The following is a 25592-nucleotide window of genomic DNA, read 5'->3' on the forward strand; positions in this document are numbered from 1 at the left end:
AAAGCTCAAACTCATACTCACTTCGGCACTTGGATTCCTCCTCCTCCCATCCCTCCGCCTCCACCTCCTCCTACCCCCGCTGCGTTTGCTCCGGCCGACGCCGAGGCCTTGCGGACCAGCCGGTACTGCATTTCGGCGGCGGCTGCACTTGAATAGGAGAGCGACTTGCCCAGAGGTGGGGGGTGTGGGGAGCGGGGAGGATGCGTGGTGGAGGAGGAGCCCAGAGGCGTGTCGGTCGAACGGGTGCGATAGGGGTAGGCGTGGTGGGGCCCTGCGTGAGGGGCAGCAAAGCGTGGAGGACGAGAGGTGGAGGAAGAGGACGAGGAGTGATGATGGTGGTGGTGGGAGTGGTGGTGGTGATGGTGATGGTGGTGGTGGTGGTGTGGGGGCGGTGGAGCAGAGGTTTGACCGGCAGGCGCTGCAGGTAGGTGGGGCTCGCCCAGCAGGCGCTCCCTCTCTGGTGGAGGCGGTGGGGAGGAAGACGTGGAGGATGAGGAGTGATGGAGGAAGGGGTGGTGGTGGTGAGAGGAACGGTGGTGGTGGTGGGGTGACTGGGTGGACTGGGACTGCATCTCAGCCTCTCTCTGCTGTGACGACAGGAAGGGGGAGCTGTAGCCACCACCCGCCGCTGGCGTGCAGGGTCTCCCACCGGAGACGTCGGGGGCCACCGAGCTCACGCCCACTGCTTTGTCAAACTCATCGCCGCCTGCTAGCAAGCTGTCGTAAGACAGGCTCCCGTTGCGAGACGGGTGGTGGGGCGGGGGTGTCTGATTGGCTAAGCTCTTGAAGCTGGCGGAGGTGGTGGTGGCCTCTGAGACGTGGACGGTGCCCGCCGAGGTGTGCGTGGAGCTGGAAGATCGCGACGCCACTGCAGACAGGACGGTGGGGTCAGAGAAGGAGGGGTAGGAGCGCCCGCCCAGAGAATAGCCAGGAATGCCGCCTCCTCCTCCTCCTCCCTCTCGCCCCACCTCCCTCCTCTCCCCTCCTCCTCCCCCTCCCACTCTTTCAGACGACGTTTCCCTCCGATCCAGGCTGGGCTGCGAGCGGAAACCAGGCTGCTGGCTGGCCTGGAGGAGGGAAGAGGTGGAGGAGGAAGAGTCCCTGGCACTGCCGACGCTCTCCCCTCGACTTAGCTGGAGGAGCCAGAGGGAAGAGGAGAGAGAAGAGGGAAGGTGAAGGGAGGCGGAGGGAGGAAAAAGAAACAAGAAGAAGCTCAGCACATGAGGGAAGATTAAAGTCATACTGCACTCTAGCGGTGACAGCCTGACACAACAGCCACCCCTAACCAACGGTGATTAGTCAGGGGTGGGTCATCTGAGCAGAAGGCCGGTGGTTGGCCTGTGCTTTCACAAGTATCTCAGTGTATCCATCAGAGTGTGTGTGTGCACGTTAGGCTAAGAGAGTGCTCCAAGTGCTCGAATCGAGTGAAAAAGCATTAAAAGAACCAGCACATTTACCAAACTGCTCTTTGTACAACCCTGACTGTCCAGATGAACTCGGCAGCTCCATCATCATAATGTTCATTATAACCATGCCAGTGTTCAGACTCTCTGGATCCTGCTATTGTGCGCTGTATTTGGAGCTTCCTGCGCTCTGCCTGTTTCAGTAACATGTCAGTCAGAATGTCTGAGATGGTGAAATGATGGCGTTCGCTGTATTGACACTGATGCTTAAACACTAAAGAGGAATCGTACAGAGCTACAGCCACAGTCACTCAAAGCCCTTTTCCATTAGTACCTACTTGGATCATGTCGATGTGACTCAAACTATTACGACTGCCACCCAACGCGCGGGGGGGTCGGTGTAGCCACAGATCTTGTGATGACATTTGTATGCGACATGAACACCACGACAAAGGAACACGTCAAGGCTCAATGTGTGTCACACTCTGCATTTCCCCACTGCTGTGCTTTAAAAATGGTGGCAGTTTCTCTCATGACGTGTCGAGTGATGTCCCGACTGGCCAATCGTTGGCATGCGGTCTGCTGACATCACATTTTCAGATCACTTGGGACCCCAGGCAATGGAAAAGGGCTACAAGGCACAAATCTAACCAGGAAGAACTAACAAAGAAACTGAGGAGTGATATGGACCAGACAGGGGCACAAATACTGAGCAGAACCAGTGTATTTATGGCAGTCCTGATTGCTTCACGTTCATATCTCACTGTGTTCAAAGAACGCTGCTGAGACGGAGTCGTGAAGTCTGTTTTCAGTGGTTTCATTACAGTATTTCAGCCACGTCCAGTGCAAACAGAAGGAGACAGGAAACAAGTTAAAAGGAAGATAAGAGGAGGAAACTGCTTTCAGCACAATCACTTACTGATCAACAGAAAGCCACTGAGAAACCAAACCAAGATGGCCGACAGGAAATCAAAAGGAGAAAGAAAAAGAAAAACCAAAACAGAAATGGAGATGTTAGATTAAAAAATTATCAAAGAAGCAGAAGCAGGGACGAGTGGAGGTCCAACCTGACACGTAGCACACACTCTTGCATTCTGCGTGCGTTACCTGGTTGGCGTAAGCATGTGTGAGCGCCGTGTGGTTCTTGCCAGGGCTGTACGTGGGCCTGTATTTGTACATAGTGGGAGTGGGAGGGGCCTTGTTCAGCAAACTGCACTCTGGAGGGTGGAAAGAGAAACAAGATGAGCACAGAATCTCCTTCATGTGCACTGAGCACCATTAGCATAGAAGAGCTATAGTGAATGCAGAGTTTTATGTTTGGACACCCTGCATGATGATACTAGCACCGCTTCTTCTGACAGCTAACAGCCCTTCAGGTTTTGTGAGACTTTAGTCCGTCCTTCTGCAAAAGGTCTTGGGGTGTCCTGCATGCGCTGCTTTGAAACATTGTCCAATATTCTTGGATCAGAGGTGTGTGAGGTCTTCGTGAGGTGCGTTTAGGATCCTTCTCCTCGTTTTTAACCTTCTGTTCATTTACAGAGACGCTGTCACCAGCGCTCGTTTCAAAGCTCAAACCTCTGACGATGAATTTAGAGATTTCATCATATTAGTGCAACACAGCTGCTGTTTTTAATGATACTATGAAGTAAGACATAGTATCCCACAAGCAACCCTCTGCTGCTTGTGGGACTCTAAATGTTCACAGTACTGGCAGGGAGCTGGGGATACTGGAGCCCATCCCAGCTGTCAACACAGACAGACAGCCACTCACCTCCACATCCAAAATCACCAATTAACGTAATCTCCTCTATGACAGTGTATCCACGCAGCCACAGGGATTCGAACCCAGGACCCTCGTGGTGTGAGGCACCAGTGCTAACCACAAGCCTCCCGATGAGGATAAATATTAAGTCCTTTGAGTGTGGGTTCTCAAACCTTTGTATGAAACTATATGTTGAACAGGAAGCAGACAAACTGCAGCAGACAGAGTAAGAGCCAATCACCCTCTGTGTTTCCTCTGGTAATTCCTGGGTAGCGGAGCTCTGGTTTAGGAGGTGGTGGTGGCTCAGCGTCACAGGACTGGCTCTCCATCATTTCCAGACTGGACTTTGACTGGAAAGAAGAAATGCGAGCATTAGAGACAGAAAGTGACAGAATTACCCATCTGTTGGTGAAATACAGACATTCTGTGACCAAATCCGAACAGAAAAGTAGAAAGAAGCCTGGGGTCACACCCAGATGGACTTTTGCTGGGTGGTGTGAGTAGGGATGGGCATCGAAACCCGGTTCTTGTTGAGAACCGGTTCCCACTGTTTCAATTCCTTGGGATTGTTTGCCATTTTTGCAAACGATTCCCTTATCGGCTCCAGTCGCCCCGAATGACGTCACCACGTTGCGGAGCGTCATTTACCTGGCAGGAAACATGGCGGCTCAAACGCTCAAAAGTTTGGTTATACTTCACGAGAACGGATGACAACAGGGCAACTTGCAATACTTGCAAAGCAGATATTTCATGTAAGGGAGGAAACACTACGAACATGCAAAAGCATTTGCTCACAAAACACACGATGACCTTAAATGAATGTCGTGTTTTTAATTCTGGACTCGTGAATCTCAACCCAGCAGCAGCGGTAACGTTTGCACGTCCTCTCCCGTTAATGCGGCAGGTAAATAATCAACTAACAGTGCATATTATGTTAGCCCGATCTGCCTTATTACAAACCTGCCATTACTGTGCATTTAGTGACCATGATGAGTCGGAATCGTGAAAATCTTATCAGTACCCATCTGTAGGTGTGAGGCTGTAAGAAACTTTATGTAAACTTTGTCCATGTGCAACTTAAATGAAAATGTTCCTGACTGTAACACAGGCAGAGCCAAAGGTCAAAGACTGTGTGAAAGAACAAATTATTCATCCATCTCCTGCTGCTTATCCGGGTTTGGGTCACGGGGCAACAGCAGCAGAGAAACTCAGCCTTCCCTCACCAGCCACCTCCTCTAGCTCATCCAGGAGGACACTGAGATGTTTCCAAGCCAGCCAAGTGATATATTCTCTACAGCAAGGCCTCCTCTTAGTAGGACATGCCTGGAATACCTCACCCAGGAGGCATCCTAGTCAGAAGTCCGAATAACCTCAGCTGGCTCCTTTCCATGTAGAGGAGCAGCGACTCTCAGGCTACGTCCACACGTACACGGGTATTTTTGAAAACGGCGATTTTCCGTTTTTATCTTAAAAAATAATCCCGTCCACACATAAAGGCAGAAATGAAGGAAAACGCTGCTAGGAACATGCCAAAGCAGCAGGTGGCGCTAGATTCCTAACCGTGCAGAAATGTTGGCCAATCAGAAGTCTAGAAGCCTCGGTGGGAAAAAGTTTTTAGAAATCTCCGTTTTCCGTGACCGAAAATGCTGTTTACGCCGGGCACGTGTGGACGTAGCCTTGAAGGGAAACTAATTCCTGACACTCTGATCCACAACCTCATTCTTTCGGTCACTAAACAGAGGCTGTGCTAAATTGACAGCTTCCCTTTCATGCTCATCTCTCGCTTCACCACAACAGATTGGTACAGCATCTCCATCACTGAAGACACCGCCCCAATCTGTCTGTAAACCTTGCATGCACTCTCCCCTCGAGATACTTGAACTCCTCCACCTGGGGCAGTAACTCATCCCTGACCTGGAGTGGGCGCTCCAGTCTTTAGTGGCTGAGAACCATGGTCTTGGACTTGGAGGTTCCTGCTGTCATTCCCTCCACTTTACACTCAGCAACAAACGACTCCAGTGCAAACTGGAGGTCAAAGGAGGCCAAAGGAACCTCATCCTCCGCAAGAAGCAAAGATAAAATCTTGCAGCCAACACTGTGGAGACCGCTTGACTATGCCCAGACACTCTATAAAAACTATGAAAGGGTCTGTGACAATGTTGAATGGCTAGAGCCACACTCCACTTGGCCTGCCAGTACCTGTCAGCTGCCTGTGGACTCCCAATAAGATTCCTCCTTCAGCCTGACGGCTCACTTCACCTCCAGTATTCACCATCTGGTTCTGGCACTGCCGCCACGAGAAGCACCGAGGATCGTGCAGGCCCCATTCCTTTCAGTAGCCTAAGCAAGAGGTGTGGAGCATGGTCCACTCGGACTCCGTGTCTCCCTGAGGAGAACCTCTGCCTGAGGTGTAAGTTGAAGATCTTGCTGACTGGGGCGTCTGTCAGACATCCTCAGTTTTGGTCTCCCAGGTCTGTCAGCAGTGACAGCGTTTCTGCGTCCAAGCCATGGCCACAGCTCTGATATACGTTTACGTACGATTACAAAATCAATCATCCACCTGCGACTAGAACAAATTATTCCATCCATTTCCTAACAAGTACAATACTTGCAGGTCTTTAGCAGTTTCTTACAGCAACACAAAAACAAAACTAAACAGAAACAAGATAAAATACAAACAACACCAAGAAAAAGGTGCAGCAAACAACCCCGTTTTTGCATCCTTAGCTCTGCAGCACGCAGCCTGATGGATGTGGTTGGGTTTTTACTGCTGTGACCTTACAGGATTTCTGCCTGTTGAATTTCAAACAGCTTTTAGAGCTCTCGCTGCCATCTGGACCTGCCTATATGCAAACTTATCAAGTGCAGATTTGAATGAGAAGCACAGCTCCCTTGCATAACCCTTGTTTATTACCGGCAGGCTGAAGCAGCCAGCACAGCACAGTTTGTGGCACGTTAGCTTCACGAGCACCTTTGCTGCACCTCTTACCCTGTGCAGATCTCCCTGTATGCCATTGTCCAGTATCTTTGCAGCCAGCTGGGCCTCTGTCAGCTGTGGCCGAAGAAAAGGAGGCTGCAGACTCACACTCTGTGCACACTTTCTCCTGCCCAGATACCTGCAGAGAGCATTCACATCAGTACAGTGCTAATGATTGGTATCAAATCCAAATTCCTCTTAATCCTACATCTGATCACTTTCAACACTAACACCAAAGCAACAGCTCACAGATTGTTTAGTTTCTCACCAGCTGTTTCTGTTATTACACTATTCAGTGGCCAGTTTTAACAAATTCATTTTAAAAACAGGAAGTGTGATGAGCTACAGGGTAATGCTCTCGACACTCGACAAGAGAGTCCAATAAAAAGGGGAAACAAAGAACGGACCTGGGTGCCTGTGAGCTGCAGAGGACATGAGAGACATTCTTCCAACAGCCATTGGTGAAAGGGTTAACACCTCCTCTGAACTTCCCCGTTACCTGGAGACAGACACGTCACAAAAACTTACATGGAGAATATAACAATGCGGGGAGGGGGGTGGGGGGTGGGGTTAAATGGCTGTTAACCTGTATCCACTTTCAAATTAATGCACTCAGTAGGACGTGAGGACCGTTTGAAGGATAACCACCGTCTCTCTGCCAGGAAAACAAACATCCTTCCCTATGCCACAGTGCACAGTGGAAGGGCCAAAGAGGACGTTTTTCCTTGCCACTGTCACCGTGGGGTTGTCTGATATTTGGGGTTCTCTGTCTGTGATCTCTACCTAATATAAAGTGTCTTTAAACAACCGTTGTTACAAATTGGCACTATATAAATAAGACTGACCTGAACTGAATGAGCTAACTCCTGGGTTCCTGGTGTACATGTGTGCAACACTGACTTCTACTTACTTGTTCGTTGGTCGTCCTGCCTCTAGCCACAAGGACTATGTGGAAGCCAGTGAGGCCAGCGACAGGGATGAAGAACAGGCCTGCGACACACATTACTGCGAGCCTGAGCGCACGGGTGGGGGGTCAAGGACCTTAGCATCTTAAACATTACATTCAACAGATCAAGGCCTATGGAGAGCAGTGATGGACAAAACAACATGTGGTGTGTGTGGGGCGAGCAAAGCCAGAATGTACTCCTGTCCTAGGCCAGTTTATGCAGATTCGTGCGTTTATATCGTGTGTTTTCATTCTCATTCAAAGATCAGATTGGGTGGGGTTGGACCATCTTTTCTCAGGAAGCTACGTGAAATCTTCCCACGCCACAGTGGGGGAAAAAAAAAAAAAAAAGAGTGCCTCATTTAAACAACCTGACAGTAACTCAGCAATGTAAAACCAGATGAGAGTACCAGATCCACGGGACATGAAAGGATACGTGACAATGGCGTGCAGGCGGTCAATGTTCTGCCGATGGTAGAGGATGAAGAGCAGCCCAAAGCCAAACACAGCCATGATGTGGGCTGTCAGAGACAGCAGGAAGAGAAAGAAGTAGCGGTAGTTTCTCCTGCCGATGCAGTTGTTCACCCACGGACAATGATGGTCGAAGTCCTGCAGAGTCAGGGGGACATTTAAGACACCGTCAGAGGAGGCTGAAATAGGAATGCAGCCATTAAGAAGCATTATTTCCATGCACCACCTTTCCTGTCTAACCTCATTAAGTCCTCAACAGATACACAGAACTGTCATCTGCAGGTTGGGAATGTGACATACTTTCACCAGAATACTCTGATTACAACTCTCCCATGTGATCCCAAGAGAAGAGGCTTGAAATATTGTACAACTGCATGTTCAGAGGAAGGTCACAATATCAACAACTGTTTAGTCCTGAGATCAGAGATCTTTGGTCATCTGCTGATACAAACACGGATCCAACACCTGGACTGCTGCAGATGAGCAACGCAGATTACCTTTGAACCTGGAACATTCAAATAGATTCAGACAAATGCAGAACAGAGCCTGGGACAGACTGCCAGTGCTCTATCATGGAAACCCTGTAAACGACTGACTGTCTGTTGGCAGCATGCCACTTCCTGGGTTACACATGCACACTCACACAGAGCACTAAGGAGTAGGGATGGGTACCGGTATCCGGTGCCATTATGGTTCTGACATAAACGGTAGTAACCAGACCGAAAAGCAGCGCACATTTCGCTGCTTTATTTCCCCTGAGATGTCACACACTTTGGATTCCAGCCAATCATTTTACCTCTGCAAGCGTAGTAGGCGGGCCCAGGTACGTACGTTCTTTTAGAGCAGAGCTACAGATTAAAAACGCCCAAGGTGAAGCGGTCAAAGTCTGGCTGTACTTCACAGCAAAAAGATGCAAACTCAGCAGCAACAAGTGCTTTAAGCTGATACTGTGATACTGTCAAAGGAGGCAACACCTCGAATCTGATGAAACACCTGGCGACGCATAGCGTTTCTTTAAAAGAGCACATCTACTGTGGGTGTGGTAAATCTCCCTTAGCGAGTTAGCGCGGATCGCCCGTGCATGGGGCTGGACCGTGCTTATCATTTTGCAGAAAAAAAGAGACTGCTAAAAATAAAAACACGAGAGCTTTTTGGACAAAGTTTGTGCTCTCCATTCTTTAAGCACCAGTTTGAGCACCGGCACCGTTTCAAAAGTACCGGTTTGGCAGCGGATAAAACCTAAACGATACCCATCCCTACTAAGGAGCTTGCAAAGAAAAGCGTCTGGACTTCTTTAAGTTGCTTGAAGACGTTTCACCTCTCATCCGAGAAGCTTCTTCAGTTCGAGGGTCAAATGGTGGAGAGTCCCAGATTTAAACCCTGTGGGAGTTTCCCCCCACAGAGGGACAAAAGGACCCCCTGATGATCCTCTACCTAATCACACGAGCTAAGGTGTGAAAGCAGGTGTGGGTCACAATCAGCCAGGGTTTCGGATGAGGTCATTGTGAAACCTGGCCCCACCCTATCATGTGATTTCCTGAGGTCAGATGGCCCAGGATGTGAGTGGGCGTTAAGGCGTCTGGGAAGGATCTCAAAACTGGATTATAGATGGCAGAGAGTTGGTGTCGTAAGCCCCGCCTCTGTTCAAAGATGGTCGCTCACAGTGGACATAGATGCTTCTTTCACTCCTCTTTCAAACCATCTGTCCAAAATGTGAACATTGGCATCCTTGAAAATTGAGTTTCCCTCTTGGTGAGTTACTCCCACAGACCTTAGACTGTGATGAGCTGGATGACTGAGAACCTTCACAGACATATTGCACAGAGCACACAATCCCAAGGTCAGCCATATTTGATTTTGGCCTGGCAACCAGTTCTTTACTGGATTAAGGACAGTGTGATTTTCTCCTGTTTGTCACTGTAACTGGAGAAAGAGACAGTGAGTGCTGGCTTAACGTGGAACGCTGCTAGCTGCATGTTTCACTGCAGCTCTCTGCCAATGGGGGAAAAACATGTAGCTGACGCTCAGAGAGGAGTCGATCGGTGGATTTAGGTAGTCAGCACATCACACCGGTGTGCCCAAATAATGTTTCCTGGCTTTTAAAGCCTATTCATCGTCAGGTTCTGTTCCACACACAGTTACTTAAGAACTTAAACTCGGCTCAAACGTCATGTTGACACACCTGCAATGACACCTCTAAATATTTAAACTGCAATCGGCACGAGAGGTGCCTGTCACAGGCTGGGTCTCCGACCCAGCACTCTGAGTTTTCTTTGTATTTTTTGATATGTTATTAGTTTGTGTTATTTCCTATTTTGCCTTTAGTTTAGGCAGTTATTGGTTATTGTTCCTGGGTTTTCTATGTTTTGGGGTTTGGTATTTATTCATCACGTGTTGGGTCTGTTGTGTTGTCATGTTTAGTTGTTAGTATTTCCTGTTTTATTTTGACAATGTCATGTGTTCTTTGTTCATTGTATTTAGCTTTCTCTCCTGGTCCTGTCATTAGGTTTATGTCTGTCAGCTGTTCCCCCATGTGTCCCCACTTCCCCTGATCACCTCATGTCTGTATTTAAGCTTTTTGTTTTCTTCATGCCATTGTCGGTTCGTCTGTTTATCTCACCAGGGTCACAGTTTTAGTCATGGTCTTAGCCTGTTTACCTCACCTCAGTCATAGTTCTAGTTTTCATCTGTTATGTATTATTAGTCTTAGTCATGGTCTTTGTTTATTATTTTTCCACCACAGTCATAGTTTAGGTTTTGGTCTCAGTACCATTTAGTATTTTGTTTCTTAGTGTTTTGCCTGTTTGTTTTTGGTCTCTTGGTTCATTTCCTGCCGTCATCGCATTAAAGGTTCACCTTTCTGTTAATCATTACAATTCCTCGTCATCATCTGCTTTTGGGTCCTGTTTCCACACACATCGGCGCACCCCGCCGTGACAGTGCCATCATCATCTTCAGCTTGTCCTCTGCAGTAGAAGGCTGCAGTGTGAACATATCAGGCCATTTAAGATTGTGCACTGAGTTTAGAGTCATGTCTCTGAGACAGCGAACAGATAGAGGTGCGTCACTGCTGTCTTGCCTGATGATGGACACGAGGCAGCCATTCTGTGGAAACCATTAGCAAACACGTATGTAGCCTGAGAGGCCCATCAAGACCATTTTCACTGGCTTAGCATCAGCTACAGTTTGGCTACACACGTGCCCAGTGGAAGGAGTGTAAGTAAGGAGTAGATACTGAAACATTTTCAGGTCCAAAACTGCAGTAAACTCCTGTTACAGGTCGTGCTTGAGCTGGAGTACCGTGTTATTCAAAGGACGACTACAGGCTGTCCAACTCGTTTGCACCCATCAACACTGACACTCCTCCTTCCATCATACACTAACAGGACAGCTGCAGAGCAAAGACATGTCCTTGAGTTACATCTTCTAAACACATCTAAAGATTTATAACAATGATGATAACCACATGCCAAAACCAGCCGGGCGAGGGTTTGAAAGTGTGAAAATCACAGAGCACGTGTGTTGTGGACACGGCTGACTAACCACAGACGCATACAATGATTCAGACTGTTTCAGATCAAACTGGGCTGTTTATAGTGCAGGCTTACTCAGCGTGCAACATTCAGACTGTTCATATGAAGAATAAATGAGTAAATGTAAAAAGTCAAACACACCTCAACACAGTTGTCACAGACAGAACAGTGGGAGCAGCGTGGCGGCCTGTAGAAGCGGCAGGTTGAACACCACTTCATCCTGACCTGGATCCCTCTGATCTCCACCGTCTTGTACAGTGGAGCGCGGAAATCGTCTTCTTTGTCCTCGTCCTCCTCGGCTGCACAGAGAACACACACAATCCTAAAACTGACGATCTATTGGTCAAAAGTGAGACAGTGAAAGTGCCAAAGCTCGCAGCTGCCCACTCAGTCCACCCGAGTTTGACCGTAGGCGTCCACGTTCAAATGATGGACTACAAAGAAGGTTTCAGTCTGTAGAAACTATTTACTCTTTCATAGCAACTGTTTTTTACAGTTTCAAACAAGCCAGTCGTGTGGAAAGGGTCACGGGTCGCCTCTCCGTGTCAGTCAAACAAAGGGCCCTCTGACCCCTCGGTATTTTAACAATCCTGTGACTACACTGAAACCTCATCATCTCATATTTCGTGTCAGACTTTTCACCTCAGACTCAGATCAAAAGAAATAAAAAACAAAACAGAAATGAATGTAAAATATAATGTAAATTCACTGGTGTTGGGTTGCCTAGGAACACACATTCTGATAAGAGGCTGCTCTGACATGAGCCAGAGATAGCTAGCTAAAAACACAGAGGACTGCAGTTAAATAAAAAAGCAGAGCGTGTGACTGAACGCATGGACAACTGGGTGGACGGAAGTTCTGAACTGTGGGGATCCTAGCAGAGAATCCACAGTGTGGAGAGCTAATCCCACCAAATAAAGAGTCAAATCCAGAACAGCAGCGTGGACGACGGGGCGAGGCGACCGCATGCAGATGTGGACAACACGAACGGTTTTTGTAGCCAGCTGTGAGGCCAGTTTTAAAATGTTTAGTATAACTAACAACACACGTTATCCAAAACTCATAATGTTTATGTTCCGTAATAATTACATTATTTTATCTGTTAGCTGTTGTTGTGTTCACCATAATGATCTAAATGATAACAACTAATCAAACCTAAAAACCGTGTCAAAGCTTACTTTACATGAGGAGAATCGGATTAAAATGAACACGCGACCTTAAATGATGCCTGCTGCTAAACTTCACAGCTCCACTGTATCTATCTCAATAGTATGAACAGACCTCACACCACAATGAGACTTTTGTGTTCAATTTGGAGTTTCCATTTGTAGCTACACCCTGGTGGTGGTGATGGGTAGACGGCCCTTTTGAATTTTAGATGTAATTTTGTTTTCGACAAAATCAAATTAGAAGGACGTAAGACATCCCAACGACTGAGCCGCGGCACGCTTCCTGTGCAGCGCGCCTCACTGAGGTGCTGCTGCGCTCTGCAGCTTTAATCCATCACTTCATCCAAGTCCTGCCTGTTCGACACAACTTACCTGTTTGGTGACACCCAGCATTAAAAGGCATTCATTCAACCATCCGTGCACTCACCTCGGGGGAAGATGCCAGGGTCCATGAATGTGGCCATACAGAAGTTAGCCAAAACAAAGAGGAAGATGATGCCATTGTAGATGGGGATGGCCACTGAGAAACGCTCTGAAAGCCACGGACACCTGAAACAAGACCAAGCCTCACGTTGGAGATGTCCAAACAAATGCATTACAGAACTGTTAGAGCTGAGTGTCGTTAAACGTGAGGCTGCGGTCTTTGTAGCAAAGCTGCAGCACCATGTGTTTTCTAAGGAAAATGTTTATAAAGGAGCTGTTCTGCTAACTTCCACTATTTGTCTATTCTTGGATCTATCAGAACAGCACCCTGGTGTGCTCCTGCAGGGATCGATCGATAGATAGATGTTCACTATTTTAATTACAGATTATATCAGTAAGGAAGCTGACTAAATATTAACTGATAACTCATGGCAAAGGGGTGGGATTAAATAAGTGTTTACTTCTTCCCACTCACTTTCAACATGTCAGGGCTCGCAAAATCGCTAGCCCGATGTCCCGGGGCTAGCGATTTTTTCAGTCGGGCTACCAAAATCTATCTCTGCCCTGCCCGTTGGCCTATCGTAGGAAGGAAAAATATATGTCAATGCTTTTGCATTCTTTCGGAAATGTAGCTGGGTAATTATGTCATTGGGTGAGCCACTGTCAATATGTGACATATTGAAATCGCGTTTGAATTTGCGCTTGTTTTTTGCTTTCACTTTGCAATCGCGCGAACTGTGTATAGAGAGCGACAGCACTGATCTGTGAGTGATGATAATTTGTGCACCAATTCCTCTGACATCGTCTTATTAATCGTTAGCTTACTATGCAAACATGACAAGTGAAATCTCCCGCAGCTTAAACATGTGAGAGGTTGATCGCGCAGAGAATCGCTGAGCTTATGTGAGTGCGTGTGTGTAAAAGCAGCAGCATATATATTTTAGTTCTGCTGAGCCAAATAAGACAGGTCAGGGTGAAGAAGTGACAGCCAAAGAAAAGCTTACCACAAAACAGAAAAGTTATGACAAATCAGACTATAAGGCAAAAAGAAAGTGCAGCTTTATGGTTTCATGGACAAAAGAATTTCTGTGGCTGCGATATGACGAGCTAAATAACCAGGGCTGCACATAAGTGGTCCGCAGGTGTGCATTCGCTGTCAAAATAAAAAACACGCACAAGATAAGAAGTTGCAACGCGTGTTTGCGTACATAAGATTTTCTGGAGGAGGACAGACATTTGTTTAGAACTTTTAAAGATGTCAAGAAGCTCCTTTAAGCAATTACTGTGATGTTCCTCCACCTCCAAAGAAATGTCAGAAGGAGTCCGAACTACAAAAGAAGCGCGTATTCTCAGAAAAGTGGTTGCAGGAGGTGAGCTGGCTTCAAACAAATGATGAACGCACAGAGATGTGGTGCAGAATGTGCCGTGAAAATCCCACTCTAGGACAAAAACAGCCTTTTATATGGACGCAAACGCGCGCTGCAACTTCTTATCTGGTGCGCGTCTTTTATTTTGACAGCGAATGCGCACATGCGGACCACTTATGTGCACCCGTGTAAATAACATAATGTTCTGCCGGGTGTGTTGTTGGTTTTCTCTCGATTTCTGAACTGACAAGCGCCTTTGTTACTGGGACCAGTTATTTTAACTCATTCACTGCCAGCCATTGGCAGTGAATGAGTTAAACCCATTGACTCATACACTGCCATTGACGGCTATAGACGTCAATGGCAGTGAATGAGTTAAGAAAGGCCCCCATTAGAACCCATGAGAAATGCAAGAAATGCATTATTGCTCAGTCTGCAATATCTTTCCCAGAACAAACACCAATTGCAAATAACAAACTAAAAATAAACCTGAAAATCTGTTTAGAACAGCTACTATGTTGCAAAGAGTGAACGACCACTGGCACAATGTAGCAGTCTTTGCAAACTTCAAAAGCAAACGGCCTCGATCTTGGTTCCACTTGTCTCTTACCCGTGACTTCAGTGGAAATGTCAGATTCAGGATCTGACACAGACTGATTCATGTCCTACACAGTTCTTACAAGTTCATAGAAATTTCTGTTCAATTAGAACCAAGTATTTGAGTTGATGATTGTAATTTTTATACAATGTTGTAATTTGTGTTTAAACTATTTTTGATTGATGTTTTGTTTCTGTTACAATATTATACATTAAAGTATAATATTGTAACGGAAACAAAACATCAATCAAAAAATTGCTCTCTTTTTTTATTCGGGCTACTTACATTTATTTTGGGCTAAAACTGACGAGTCCCTGCCCGAAGGGCTACCAGGGGTTTTGAAATTTTGCAAGCCCTGCATGTAAATGAATCAGAACAGTAGCAATATTGAAAAGTACTGACTTTTGTATAGTATTTTTTTCTCTCTTATTTTCTTTACTACATGTACCTGTATATTGTTTACATGTTTGAAATAAATGAACAAACAATAAAGAATAAACCACTCTGGATGCGAGTGGTCCAGTGCTGGACGCCTTTGAAAAACAAAAGCAACATGAATTATGTGATCCTGGATGGTAACAATCATGATTTTAAAATCTGGATCTTTCTGATCCTGAACTTGCGTGGGGCGTTTTTGTTTTTGTTAGTTATTAGACACTGGGATCATAAAAAGACCATCTCCATTTTAACTGTCATACACGGCAACATGACAGAATACAGCAGGGGAACAAAGAGTGGCAGACCAGATGATGAGCTTTTGTCAGGGTGACAGATGTTGGCCTATTTTCTCTTCACTAATCTGATGCACAGAGCTGACTGACCACCATAATGAGCCCCCCTCTCCCACGCACGCACGCCAATCTGACATATTCATGTTTCTCCTACTGAGGACACACGCCCACTATTTTTTCCTCACACTTCCTGACACACGTGCACACCAGAGTGAGGTGTTTGCAAGATTACTGATAATAGTCTGTAACCTCATTGGCTTAGCATTCTCACACTCACAGAGTCTGCTTACCCCCCTAAATGTATGCTATCATGTGTGTGGCAGGTAAGTGAACCTGTTGGGAACATCCTGGCGAGTTAAGGGGTTAATGTCAACAATGAATTGGGGGTGAGGTTGCTCAATACTCCCATGGTCCTTTTGTTCCCCTCTGGCATCACCAGTGGACGACAACATTCCCACCATGTAGCAGGGGAGGTTATCCACCCTCCACAAAGCACACAACGTGCACATGGCACAGTGTTTATAGCTTTGGGACAAAAACCACCAGTGGGATAAAATAAATACATACAAGTGTCTCTGCAGATGCACCGTCACACTACAGTGGAGCACTGAAGTACATCACACACAAAATTCCTCTGCTTTCTTTTATTTGATGATGATAGACCAGTGCCACACACACACACACACACACACACACACACACACACACACACACACGTTTTGTGTGTCTGGGCAGGAGGAAACCGTACCAATGCAGATTGAAATTATCATCATCATTATAATACAGTGTTGTTATAGTCATAATTATTATTATTAAAACTAGAATGCATTAGAGGAGCAGTGAAATTGAAATGGTCTGGACTAGCGAGCTACAACTGCTTGCTTTGACCATCAATGATTTGTGACGCGGCGTCCATCAGCACAACCCTAACTGGACGTGCTGGGCCTCATTCATTAACGTGTGCACAGAAATGTTCTCGCTCTGCACGCACACGTAAACCAACAGCTGTGTTCGTGAAACCTGCTCATCACCAACTCTGTTCCCACCACCATGGATATGCTAGTGAGTGAGAATCATTCTGAGTGGATCGTCTGTGGTACTGGCAGTATTTAGCTACGTGCTGTGGCTCAGGTACAAAAAAGAAGAAGAGTTTGAATCAAAGTTGATTATTGAACAAGATTAAGTGTCGGGCTGGGCGTCGTCACTGATTTCTACCACTGATCCAATTCTGATTCACAAGCTCCCGATTCGATTCAGAAATATTATAACTCTGATCATTTATCAGTACATGTCCACATTTTTGTATCTATGTATACAAACAAAGCTGACGCTGTGAGACTTCAGAGGTGTGAACATCACAGCAGATGTCTTTGTGTCAAAGGAACTGAGGATAAAACATGAAGGAGATTTTCCTGGCCGGGCTTTTATAGCAGATAATAAATCCACCAATCAACATCTGAACATTAGCTGATGCTGCTGAAGAGAAGCGGAGCAAAGTTACAGAGTTTGATCAGAGACACAGCTGAGAGTTTGTAATTTGGTATAATTTTTAAAAGTTTACATTTCTTTGACAACAGTAGGCTGATGCTTAATAAGCAGAGAGTAATGCAGAAACAGATCTGAGGCGGGAAACTGTTCTTGAAGTACAGAGAGAGCTGTGCAGGAAGTGTGATTTTATCGTGGTGGAAGCAAAACAGCAAAGGTCCGAGATGACGATGCTTATCAAACATGAAGTGTAGTTTGGATCTCCTTTTGCTGCTGGTTCAGTCAGTTTTAGTCGGAGTTACTCAACCTGCAGCATCAGAATCTGTGAGATGTCTGCGTTCAGCACCCGACGTGTCCACGATCCACGCTGTGGACTCCGTGGACTACCGGCGCTCATTTCCTGTTTTAGCTGTTCGCCGGTTGTTGACGTAGTTTTGTGAGCTTTAAGCTGAGATTCTGGCATTTCTGACAAAATACATTTATATTTAAAAATCGATTCAGGATTTAATGAATCGATGTCACTTTATTCAAACTAAAATCGATTTTTAAACCCGCCCCTTATTCACTGACCACCTGAATGAAGAGCAGGCAGGAAGCAGAAGATTAAAGACCAGTGCTCCCAACATTCATAAGAAGAGGAGCGACTCTGGTTTTATATGTTAAACATTAGGGAGGAACACATGAGCATGAGAGTGTGAAATGGTTGGTAATCCTGCTGAAGCAGAACAACACGGCCGCTCTTTGGAACATGTTACAGGTATGCACTCCGTTTACATGTGATAGTCACATTTGACTTAATTACTCACATACGGCTGGAAAAAACACTTTAAAATGTTCATTAGTTTAAGTTAAACAATGACTTTTGGCTCCCAGGTTGCTGCATGAAATATTCATGCTCAGTTTGTGTGCACTCGTTTGTCTATTTGCCTAACTTTTAATGTCAGAGAGAGTGACATACGTGCCACAGGGTGCTGAAGAGTTTAGAAAAGAGTTTTAAACCTCATGTTTGGTCATAAATGAATCTCTACGTCCTGCATGTGCAGCCAAAACCAAATGTAATGATTGCATCTGATATTTTCATCATAATATAACTAATTAACGCATTTACACAAATTAATCTGCCATCACAGTCAATGCGATTAAAATTTTTCACACATTTAACGCATCTGGAGTGCAGAATGCCTCAAAATCCCTGAAATGTTTCTGTCAGCACATTTCATGCAGTTTGTCCAAGTACAGTTACCTCCCCACATGCCCGACTGGGCAATAGGTCTGGTAGTGACGGGCAACTGAACCAATCAACTCAGTAGGAAGATGATAAACGCACATCAGCCCTCTCGATTGGACATTTGAGCATTAAAACAAATAAGACGGAACAGTCGGCTGATATAAAGTATTATGCACATTGTGCAAGAAGGAATTTTCTTTTCACCGAATCACTTCCAGCTTAAAATATCACATTGACACGAAGCACACGTTAGCCGGGGATGCTGCTAGCACTTTGCGACAAACCACTCAGGGAGCATCATGATTTATTTATTACATTTTATGTAGAGTGGATAAATAAAAGTATATTTACGGTGGCCCCTAGAGACAAAGCACATACAAACTCCGCAGCAAAACACAACAGAAGTGCTCCAGGATGCTAGGGGGCAGTGTTGAGCTTTTGTTACCTAGTGGCTACACAAGCCAGGAAGTACCAACGACCGGATCTGGTGTGTGGTAGTAACAGGTAAATGAACCTTTTTTTTATTTTTTTTATTATTTGAATATATGTGAGTGCTTGTGTACAAATACACAAACAATACACACATGCTTTCAATTGTGTAATTTAAGTAGCTCTGTTTTGGAAGTTCAGTTAACGCTAGGGATGTGTTTTGGAGTTTGTACGTGCTTTGTCTCTAGGGGCCACCGCATATATTTATATATAAACATATATAAATAAAACCACTTTTTTTACATTAGTAATTCCTTTTGTGCATAATTTTATATTATTGTTAATAATAAATTAAAGCAAAGAACAACCTGAAGAGCCGGTTCGGAGCTGAAAGAGCCGGAAATCCCATCACTAGTAACCATGTCTCTTAACAGGTGCCATTTATGGTCCTTATACACACACAAAACAGTAATATTACGTTGAAGCGCTGGAGCACTTCTGTTGTGTTTTGGAGTTGGTACTATACGCTTCTTCTGGGCTATATTCTCAGCAGCATATTAAACATATCAGGTCCCCATAAGGAGAATCCTGTGCTAACGGCTGTCTAAATGACTCGGGTAAAGTTTGTAGCATGCATGCTTGTTGTTTTTGTCTGCTTCCACTTGTCTTTGCACTAGGATGATGTCGGCGTAAATGTGCAGTCATACTCGTTGTGTTCCCACTAGTGCTGTCAGCGTTAATCTGAAATGACGTTAACGCCACAACACGGCAAATCTCCGTTAACGAGCTACCGCCGATCGCCCCGTGCATGGGGCTAGACGGCCAACACGTTAATGAGCTAACTGCGCTAACACACTAGTTCACACCAATGTAATTAAGCATTGCATGGCACATCCAACATACTGTTTTACTTTAGTCCATGACTCGCTTACCTTCAGGGTCATACGTCACATGAAAACCAAAATAATTCCAAACGCCAGATCTGAATGAGGGTGGGGGAGGTCCATCTTGCAAGGAGAGCTTAACTTCTGTCTCGCTAGCTTGCCCTGCGCTCTTCCTCCTGACGATGCTGTCTGTGTTGAGCGCTCAGTGGATCTGCGCTCGACAGTGCAGCCTAGGCGGAGTAGTCGAACACAGATTCACTGAGCGCTCAACACAGACAGCATCGTCAGAAGGAAAGTTGATAAAATAAATTACAAATGTTGCATTGTTCGATACATATGCGTACCGAACCGAAAGCACTGTATCGAACGGTTCAATATCGATACGAATATCGTTGCACCCCTAATAAAAATATATATATATATATTTGTATATATCTCTCTCTCCCCCTCCCTCCCTCTCCCCCTCCCTCCCTCTCCCTCTCTCAAAAGTCCGTCTTAACTCTCTTAACTCGTCTGAACTCTCACAGGAAAGAACCTGTGTTGAAAGACTGAAGAAAACTATTCTCTTTGAATTGAAGCATTTAACATTCTGTATTTACTTCATTATATTGTATAAATGTCTTTTAAAAGCTTAAATATAAAGCTGAAAAAATGTAATTGCAACCAGGGTATTGATCAAGTAATTGTGATTAATTGCGATTAATTACAGAAAACTGAGATCAATTAGTTAAGTTTTTTTCATCTATCGACAGCACTAATTATAACATGTATTAATGTGAAAGGGCAACTTCAGACAATGTTCAGTCCTCATTCTTTACAGAGCGTCCGCAGGCAGTGGATTATTGTTCTTTTACTTGATAAATAATAAATATATCCTTTGTTACTTAATATATTTAGATGCACCTCATTTTGCATACACAGACCTGTAACATACATTTCTATGGGAAACACTGGGGTAAGGGTTAGCTGTGGCAGTTACACTCTGAGTGGCAGTGAATGTTCTCACAGGGACAGATATCCATGTCTGTGCTTATCCAGGTAAGTGAGAGGCATCAGTGACATTAGCTACCCCAGTGGTTCCCAAACTTTTTTTGCTGGGCCCCCCTTTGTTTCACAAGAAAAATGCCCCCCCCCCCCCCCACAAAACAAAAAAACCTTCCTCCAACCACACGCCCATATTTTGCTCCATTGCTGTTTATTTCACACCTCAAACATTTAGTGAACAATTAAGCAAATACAAGTAATCTGCAGGAAGTAATAACATAAACTACTAACTCTGTCACGCTGCGTCCGCACCTACACGGGTGATTTTGAACACGCAGCTGTTTCGTCCACGTAAACGGCGTTTCAAATCACTGAAAACTGAGATTTTTTAAAACTCCTTTTTTGCGTTTACGTGTGGACGAGGAATACAGAGTTCGTCACGCAGCGTCAAAGGTATGTAACTTTTTCCACGTCACGCTGTGGCCACGTTATTGTTTACATGAGATGAACTGCAGAATGGCAGATATTCAGGGGTCCGTTCTTCGTACCTCGCTTACTACATCCAAGATCAAACCATCGCGCTAACTTTGAGCTCTCTATTCCGGTTCTCCAAACACACCTGTTGTTGACGATTAGTACAGCTGGATGAAGTAATGTGAGATCACTGGGTGGCTTAACAGGGGCTACGCATCGATAGTAGAAATATTGATCGGCAACCCTTTGATTGGTCGGCGAAAATGTCGAAGGAGCGCGCTCGGTATTTTTCGGCAGCAGAGCAAGAACTCTTGATTGAGAGATTTCAGGAGTTTCAGAGTTTAATTAAAACGCAAGGGAACACTGCAAAGGCTGCAAAAGCAAGGAGAGAGGGCTGGCAGGAAGTTGCTGACAAATTAAACTCGTAAGTGATTTAATAATAACAATAATAATGGATTGGATTTATATAGCGCTTTTCAAGGCACCCAAAGCGCTGTACGATACCACTATTCATTCACTCTCACATTCACACACTGGTGGAGGCAGCTACGGTTGTAGCCACAGCTGCCCTGGGGCAGACTGACAGAAGCCAGGCTGCCATATCGCACCATCGGCCCCTCTGGCCAACACCAGTAGGCGGTAGGGTAAATTTATTATATTATATTATATCATATTATATTATATTACATTATATCCTTTCACATTAGAGCCACAACAGGACCCACTAGAACATGGGAACAAGTAAAAGTGAAATATAAGAATATTCTACAGAATGGTAATATTTATCACTTATATTGCTTTTCGTCTCTTGGAAAGAGTCCCTGAAATAATCTGTTTGTTTATAACAGCAACCAAGAAAAGGGCAGAGCAAACAAAGACAGGTGGTGGTCCTGCACCCCCTCGTCAACAAGTTGGTTAAGTAAATAATACCCTCACGGGAAAATCGATATCTCTCTATGAGCACACTGTCGCGCTGAGCTAAAGGATCCTGTCTGTCCCGCAATATACGCTGGATTCTGAGGACTCTCCTTATCAATCTTGCACCTTCCGCAATGGGTGGCTCGCTTATACGGACAGGATATGACTGCGACAGACTTCCCAAATCCACCTTCGCTTTTATAGCCGTGGTCTCTCATCTTGATTACACGAAGTGATTTGCAATTACTACTGTGAAATATGGATTACATCTGTAATAATCACATACATGTAATAGAATGTTAATAGTACATTTCCCTTTTTTAGGAAATGACCTGTATGTATCTGTGTGACATCAATAAATGGATCAAGTGCTGCATTATCTTTAGTTACATTGATGTTATTTATTTATGGTGAAACAGTGGTGGAATATCGCTGTTGCTTTCGTATAAATGAAGCGGACATACCTTAGTGGCCGCGATCTAATCCTGTTTACATAAAGTAAACCTGCTCCCGAGCAGGTTTACGCTTACGGCTCTGTTGCTATGACAGCAAGTCCCGGATGGGCTTCGAAGAACCGAACGATCCAAGATCACGCGAAATCATCAATAATCAAATCCAGCTAACTTACTTAGCGAGGTACGAAGAACGGACTCCAGATGAACAGTATTTTGTCTCTATCTGCAGGTTTACACGCAGTTACTGTCCCTCCATTTACAAAGGCAGAGGCGTCACAGTGTGATTGTTTTACATGTGGTTGTTTTTTCCTGTGTAATAATGTTCAACATTGCATCAATACATTTTTCTCTCTGTGCAAAATGTGTTCAAAAACATAAACAGCTGTGGGATCCTGTTTGTCTGTGATTTGAACCGGGGGAACAAACTGTGTCAGGATCAGCCTGATGTTATTTGTATCCTGCTGTAACTTTACTGTATAAAGAGCAAACATCTCCAACATGTCAGGAGCAGTTAGTCATTACAACAAGTGTTTGTGAACTAAAGATCAAGAATGTGGGATCCTGTTTGTCTGTGATTTAAACAGCCCAGCGCTGCTCCTGAAGAAGGGGAACCTGCAGGGAGACCTACCTCAGCACCTGTGCAGGTGAAGCCAAAGGGCAGATGTGCTTCACCAGATTTTCTAGTCTTTGGCTCAGAATGAAGTTGGTTTGGAAACATATTCAGCGACGCTTCATCTCCTGCTTTGTGTTTGTGTGGGAGCCCCGTGCTAGCAGTGTCCAAGCATTGTTGGGTTTTTTTTTCCCCTTTTCATGCCGCGCCCCCCCCCTTGCAATGGCTCTGCGCCCCCCTAGGGGGCGGGCCCCACACTTTGGGAAGGTCTGAGCTACCCAAACATACAACGCTGACTGTAAAATAACCAAACGGAGCAATAAAACAATGGAAATGATCACAGCCCATGAACTGTGTGTGTGCGCAGTGTTTGCACTCACGTGAAACAGAAGAAGAGCGTGGTGGAGCCGACGAGGAAGAACGCTGCTGCTGACACAGGAACGTAGCGTGAAGGTCGCAGGGGTCTGCTGGACGGGACTACAGCATGAGGGAGGGGGGACGAGGATGGACCCCGCCCTCCGCTCTTACTACTACTGCCTGGCATCACTTCCTGTTAGTAGTGATGTGTGTGTCCACTAACTGCTATCCAAAGTCATTTATCATCAGCCTTAAACGTTCCCTTACGTGTACAGAGAGGGTTTGGTGTGCAGGGACTGTCGATAATAGTTGGAAGGTTTCACTTCTGAGATGGAAAAGAGAAAAATGCTTTACTGCACGCTCAGATGGGAGGAGGGCTGGATGCTTGTTATCTCAGGTTCTTAGGTCAATCCTGATCAACTGTGACAGATTAAAGTAAGCTTACAGGTCTGTGCTGTAAAAGCCTCGTTTCCCCGTCTGCCTAAAAAAAACAAAAAAACAAAAAAAAAAAAAACAGGTGGGAAGACAGGCTGCACAAATAAGCCACTGAACGTAAAGAGGAAGGTGCCTGATCCACCGTGTGCCACGAGCAAACACGCTAAAGTTCTATTCTGTTTATTCCAACGTGTCAGTCAAGTATGAATACGACAGAAGGCGGTCTTTCCCAAAGGTCCCAGAACAACTGGTCCGCAAACGTCAACAAAACAAAACAAAAAAAATTGGCAAAATGATAAGAGTACAGTTTTAAATGGAGAATGGCTAATTGTGAAAAACAAAAACTATTTAGTACTTTGGTGCTGTGAAAAAACTCAAATTGTAACAGAACCTCGCAGCCTGATTGGTCCTCAAATAGGAGAAGGGTGAGCGCAGAGGCGGAGCTGTTTGGGTAGCAAGCAGTGAGAAATGTGATGAGGCTTAAAAAGAAAAGTGTGAATGAAAAATAAAGCACTGGATGAAAATGTCACTGCTTTGTGTTTTTTAAAAGCCGAGTCCTTCACATCAGCAACAAGCTCGTCCACACTAGCAAAATGTTCTCAGGTCAGGGGAACGATCCGAGGACAGGCTTTAAATTTAAAAAATGCATCAACCCCGACTGGCCTTCAGTCCAGGACTTGTATTAGAAACAGCAGTCTGTAAGCGGGCCAATGGAGTAGCCTGGTTTTCTTGTGTCGGGGCATCCCTAGACCCCGCTGGTGGCCGATTCAAACCACCACACCTGCAAGCTGCACTGTAGATGTGATCGCAAGACAGGAGGCAGTTTGTGAGTGGGTAACACTTTCCAAAACAACTGGGGGAAAATCCAGTAGACCATCCATTAGTATCCTTTTCATTAGTATTGGAAGTGTTGAGAAAGAGCCAAACAGGGAGGCCCGGGCTATGTGTAAACAGGTAGTGGTATCACATCAGCCAGCCATGGCAACACTGACCTACTCTGTTCCTCCGATGGTTTCATGGGTGTCAGTTATGCAACAGAAATGTCAGGCATCCCAGCTTCAGGCAGTTTTGTGTTTTTGTGCCCTCTCCTCCAGGGACGTCCCTCCACTTCCTTCCCTAGCAGAGCACTGAGGCATTGATAACACCCTCCCCACAACAATCCCGTGGAGGTTACAGTCTCTCCAGAGCCGTGCCCTAAAAACAACCTCAACAAGAAGGGAAAAGTGGTGCCTTTAATATGTAGGAAATAGAGGTTCCAAAGGCCAGCTGTGTACTGAGTATTCCTCAGGATGCAAACACGTTTCCTCGTCTGGTGGGTAAACAGATGAAACACTGGAACAGTAGAATCTGTCCGGAGTCACAAACAGCTGAATCCAGTCCCACGGTTGGTCAGGATGCTCCTATAGTGGTAAGAACAGGAAGAGAAACTATTATTTTCCACAGCCTTTGGGAGCTGCATTCACTGATCAGCTGTCACTGATCAATAGGATCAAATGCTGCTGCTGTGGAATTACTGACTGCATTCACTTTTATTAAGAAAACAGTAACTCGAGGTGCTGCAGTCAGTGGTGCTGGAAACACTACCTCCTCAGACTGTTCTGATCAGCAGTGCTGCTTACAAATCAAATAATGAGAAGACATGTTTTATGTTTCACAGCAGGGATTTTCCCAGGGGACCAAGAACCAATTCAGGGAGTTGGGAAGTAATCCTGCATTTGGATGGGAGAAGGCAGCAAGAATGTCCATCTTATGCTGCAAGTGTAAAAATCTATGAAAAAGACAATGAGGGAACTAATCTGACAGAGTGTGACTCTCCGTGTTTAAGTGTACACTGAAACTCAAATGGAAAGTATAATGGCAAAAACAGAAAATCATTTTATGGTCAACTTCAAAGTTTGCCCACGGACTGCAGTTGGTGCTTCCAGGGTGTGATGGCTGCACCTACAGCCACAC

General features: G+C 45.4%; 1 protein-coding gene across 2 annotated transcripts in view; it reads right to left on the reverse strand.

Moving 5' to 3' along the window:
• zdhhc5a (zDHHC palmitoyltransferase 5a) overlaps positions 1–25592 on the reverse strand; it is a 31849-nt gene that overhangs the window by 2131 nt on the left and 4126 nt on the right. Inside the window, exons 2-11 of one of the 2 annotated variants that reach the window (XR_003272711.1) lie at positions 23228–25039; positions 12689–12810; positions 11234–11391; positions 7525–7697; positions 7053–7155; positions 6550–6641; positions 6155–6281; positions 3407–3515; positions 2511–2620; positions 1–1133 (exon numbers count right to left, since the gene is read on the reverse strand). The exon at positions 1–1133 is cut by the window's left edge and continues 127 nt beyond it. Coding sequence is in view for 1 of the 2 variants with exons in the window: in XM_026172141.1 (XP_026027926.1) it covers positions 22–1133; positions 2511–2620; positions 3407–3515; positions 6155–6281; positions 6550–6641; positions 7053–7155; positions 7525–7697; positions 11234–11391; positions 12689–12810; positions 23228–23391 (2270 nt within the window). In the remaining variant the exon portion in view is untranslated. The remainder of the gene's footprint in view (positions 1134–2510; positions 2621–3406; positions 3516–6154; positions 6282–6549; positions 6642–7052; positions 7156–7524; positions 7698–11233; positions 11392–12688; positions 12811–23227; positions 25040–25592) is intronic. The other variant, XM_026172141.1, reaches the window with a different exon arrangement.

This window comes from Astatotilapia calliptera, chromosome 6, assembly GCF_900246225.1.
Source record: "Astatotilapia calliptera chromosome 6, fAstCal1.2, whole genome shotgun sequence".
Lineage (NCBI taxonomy): Eukaryota > Metazoa > Chordata > Actinopteri > Cichliformes > Cichlidae > Astatotilapia > Astatotilapia calliptera.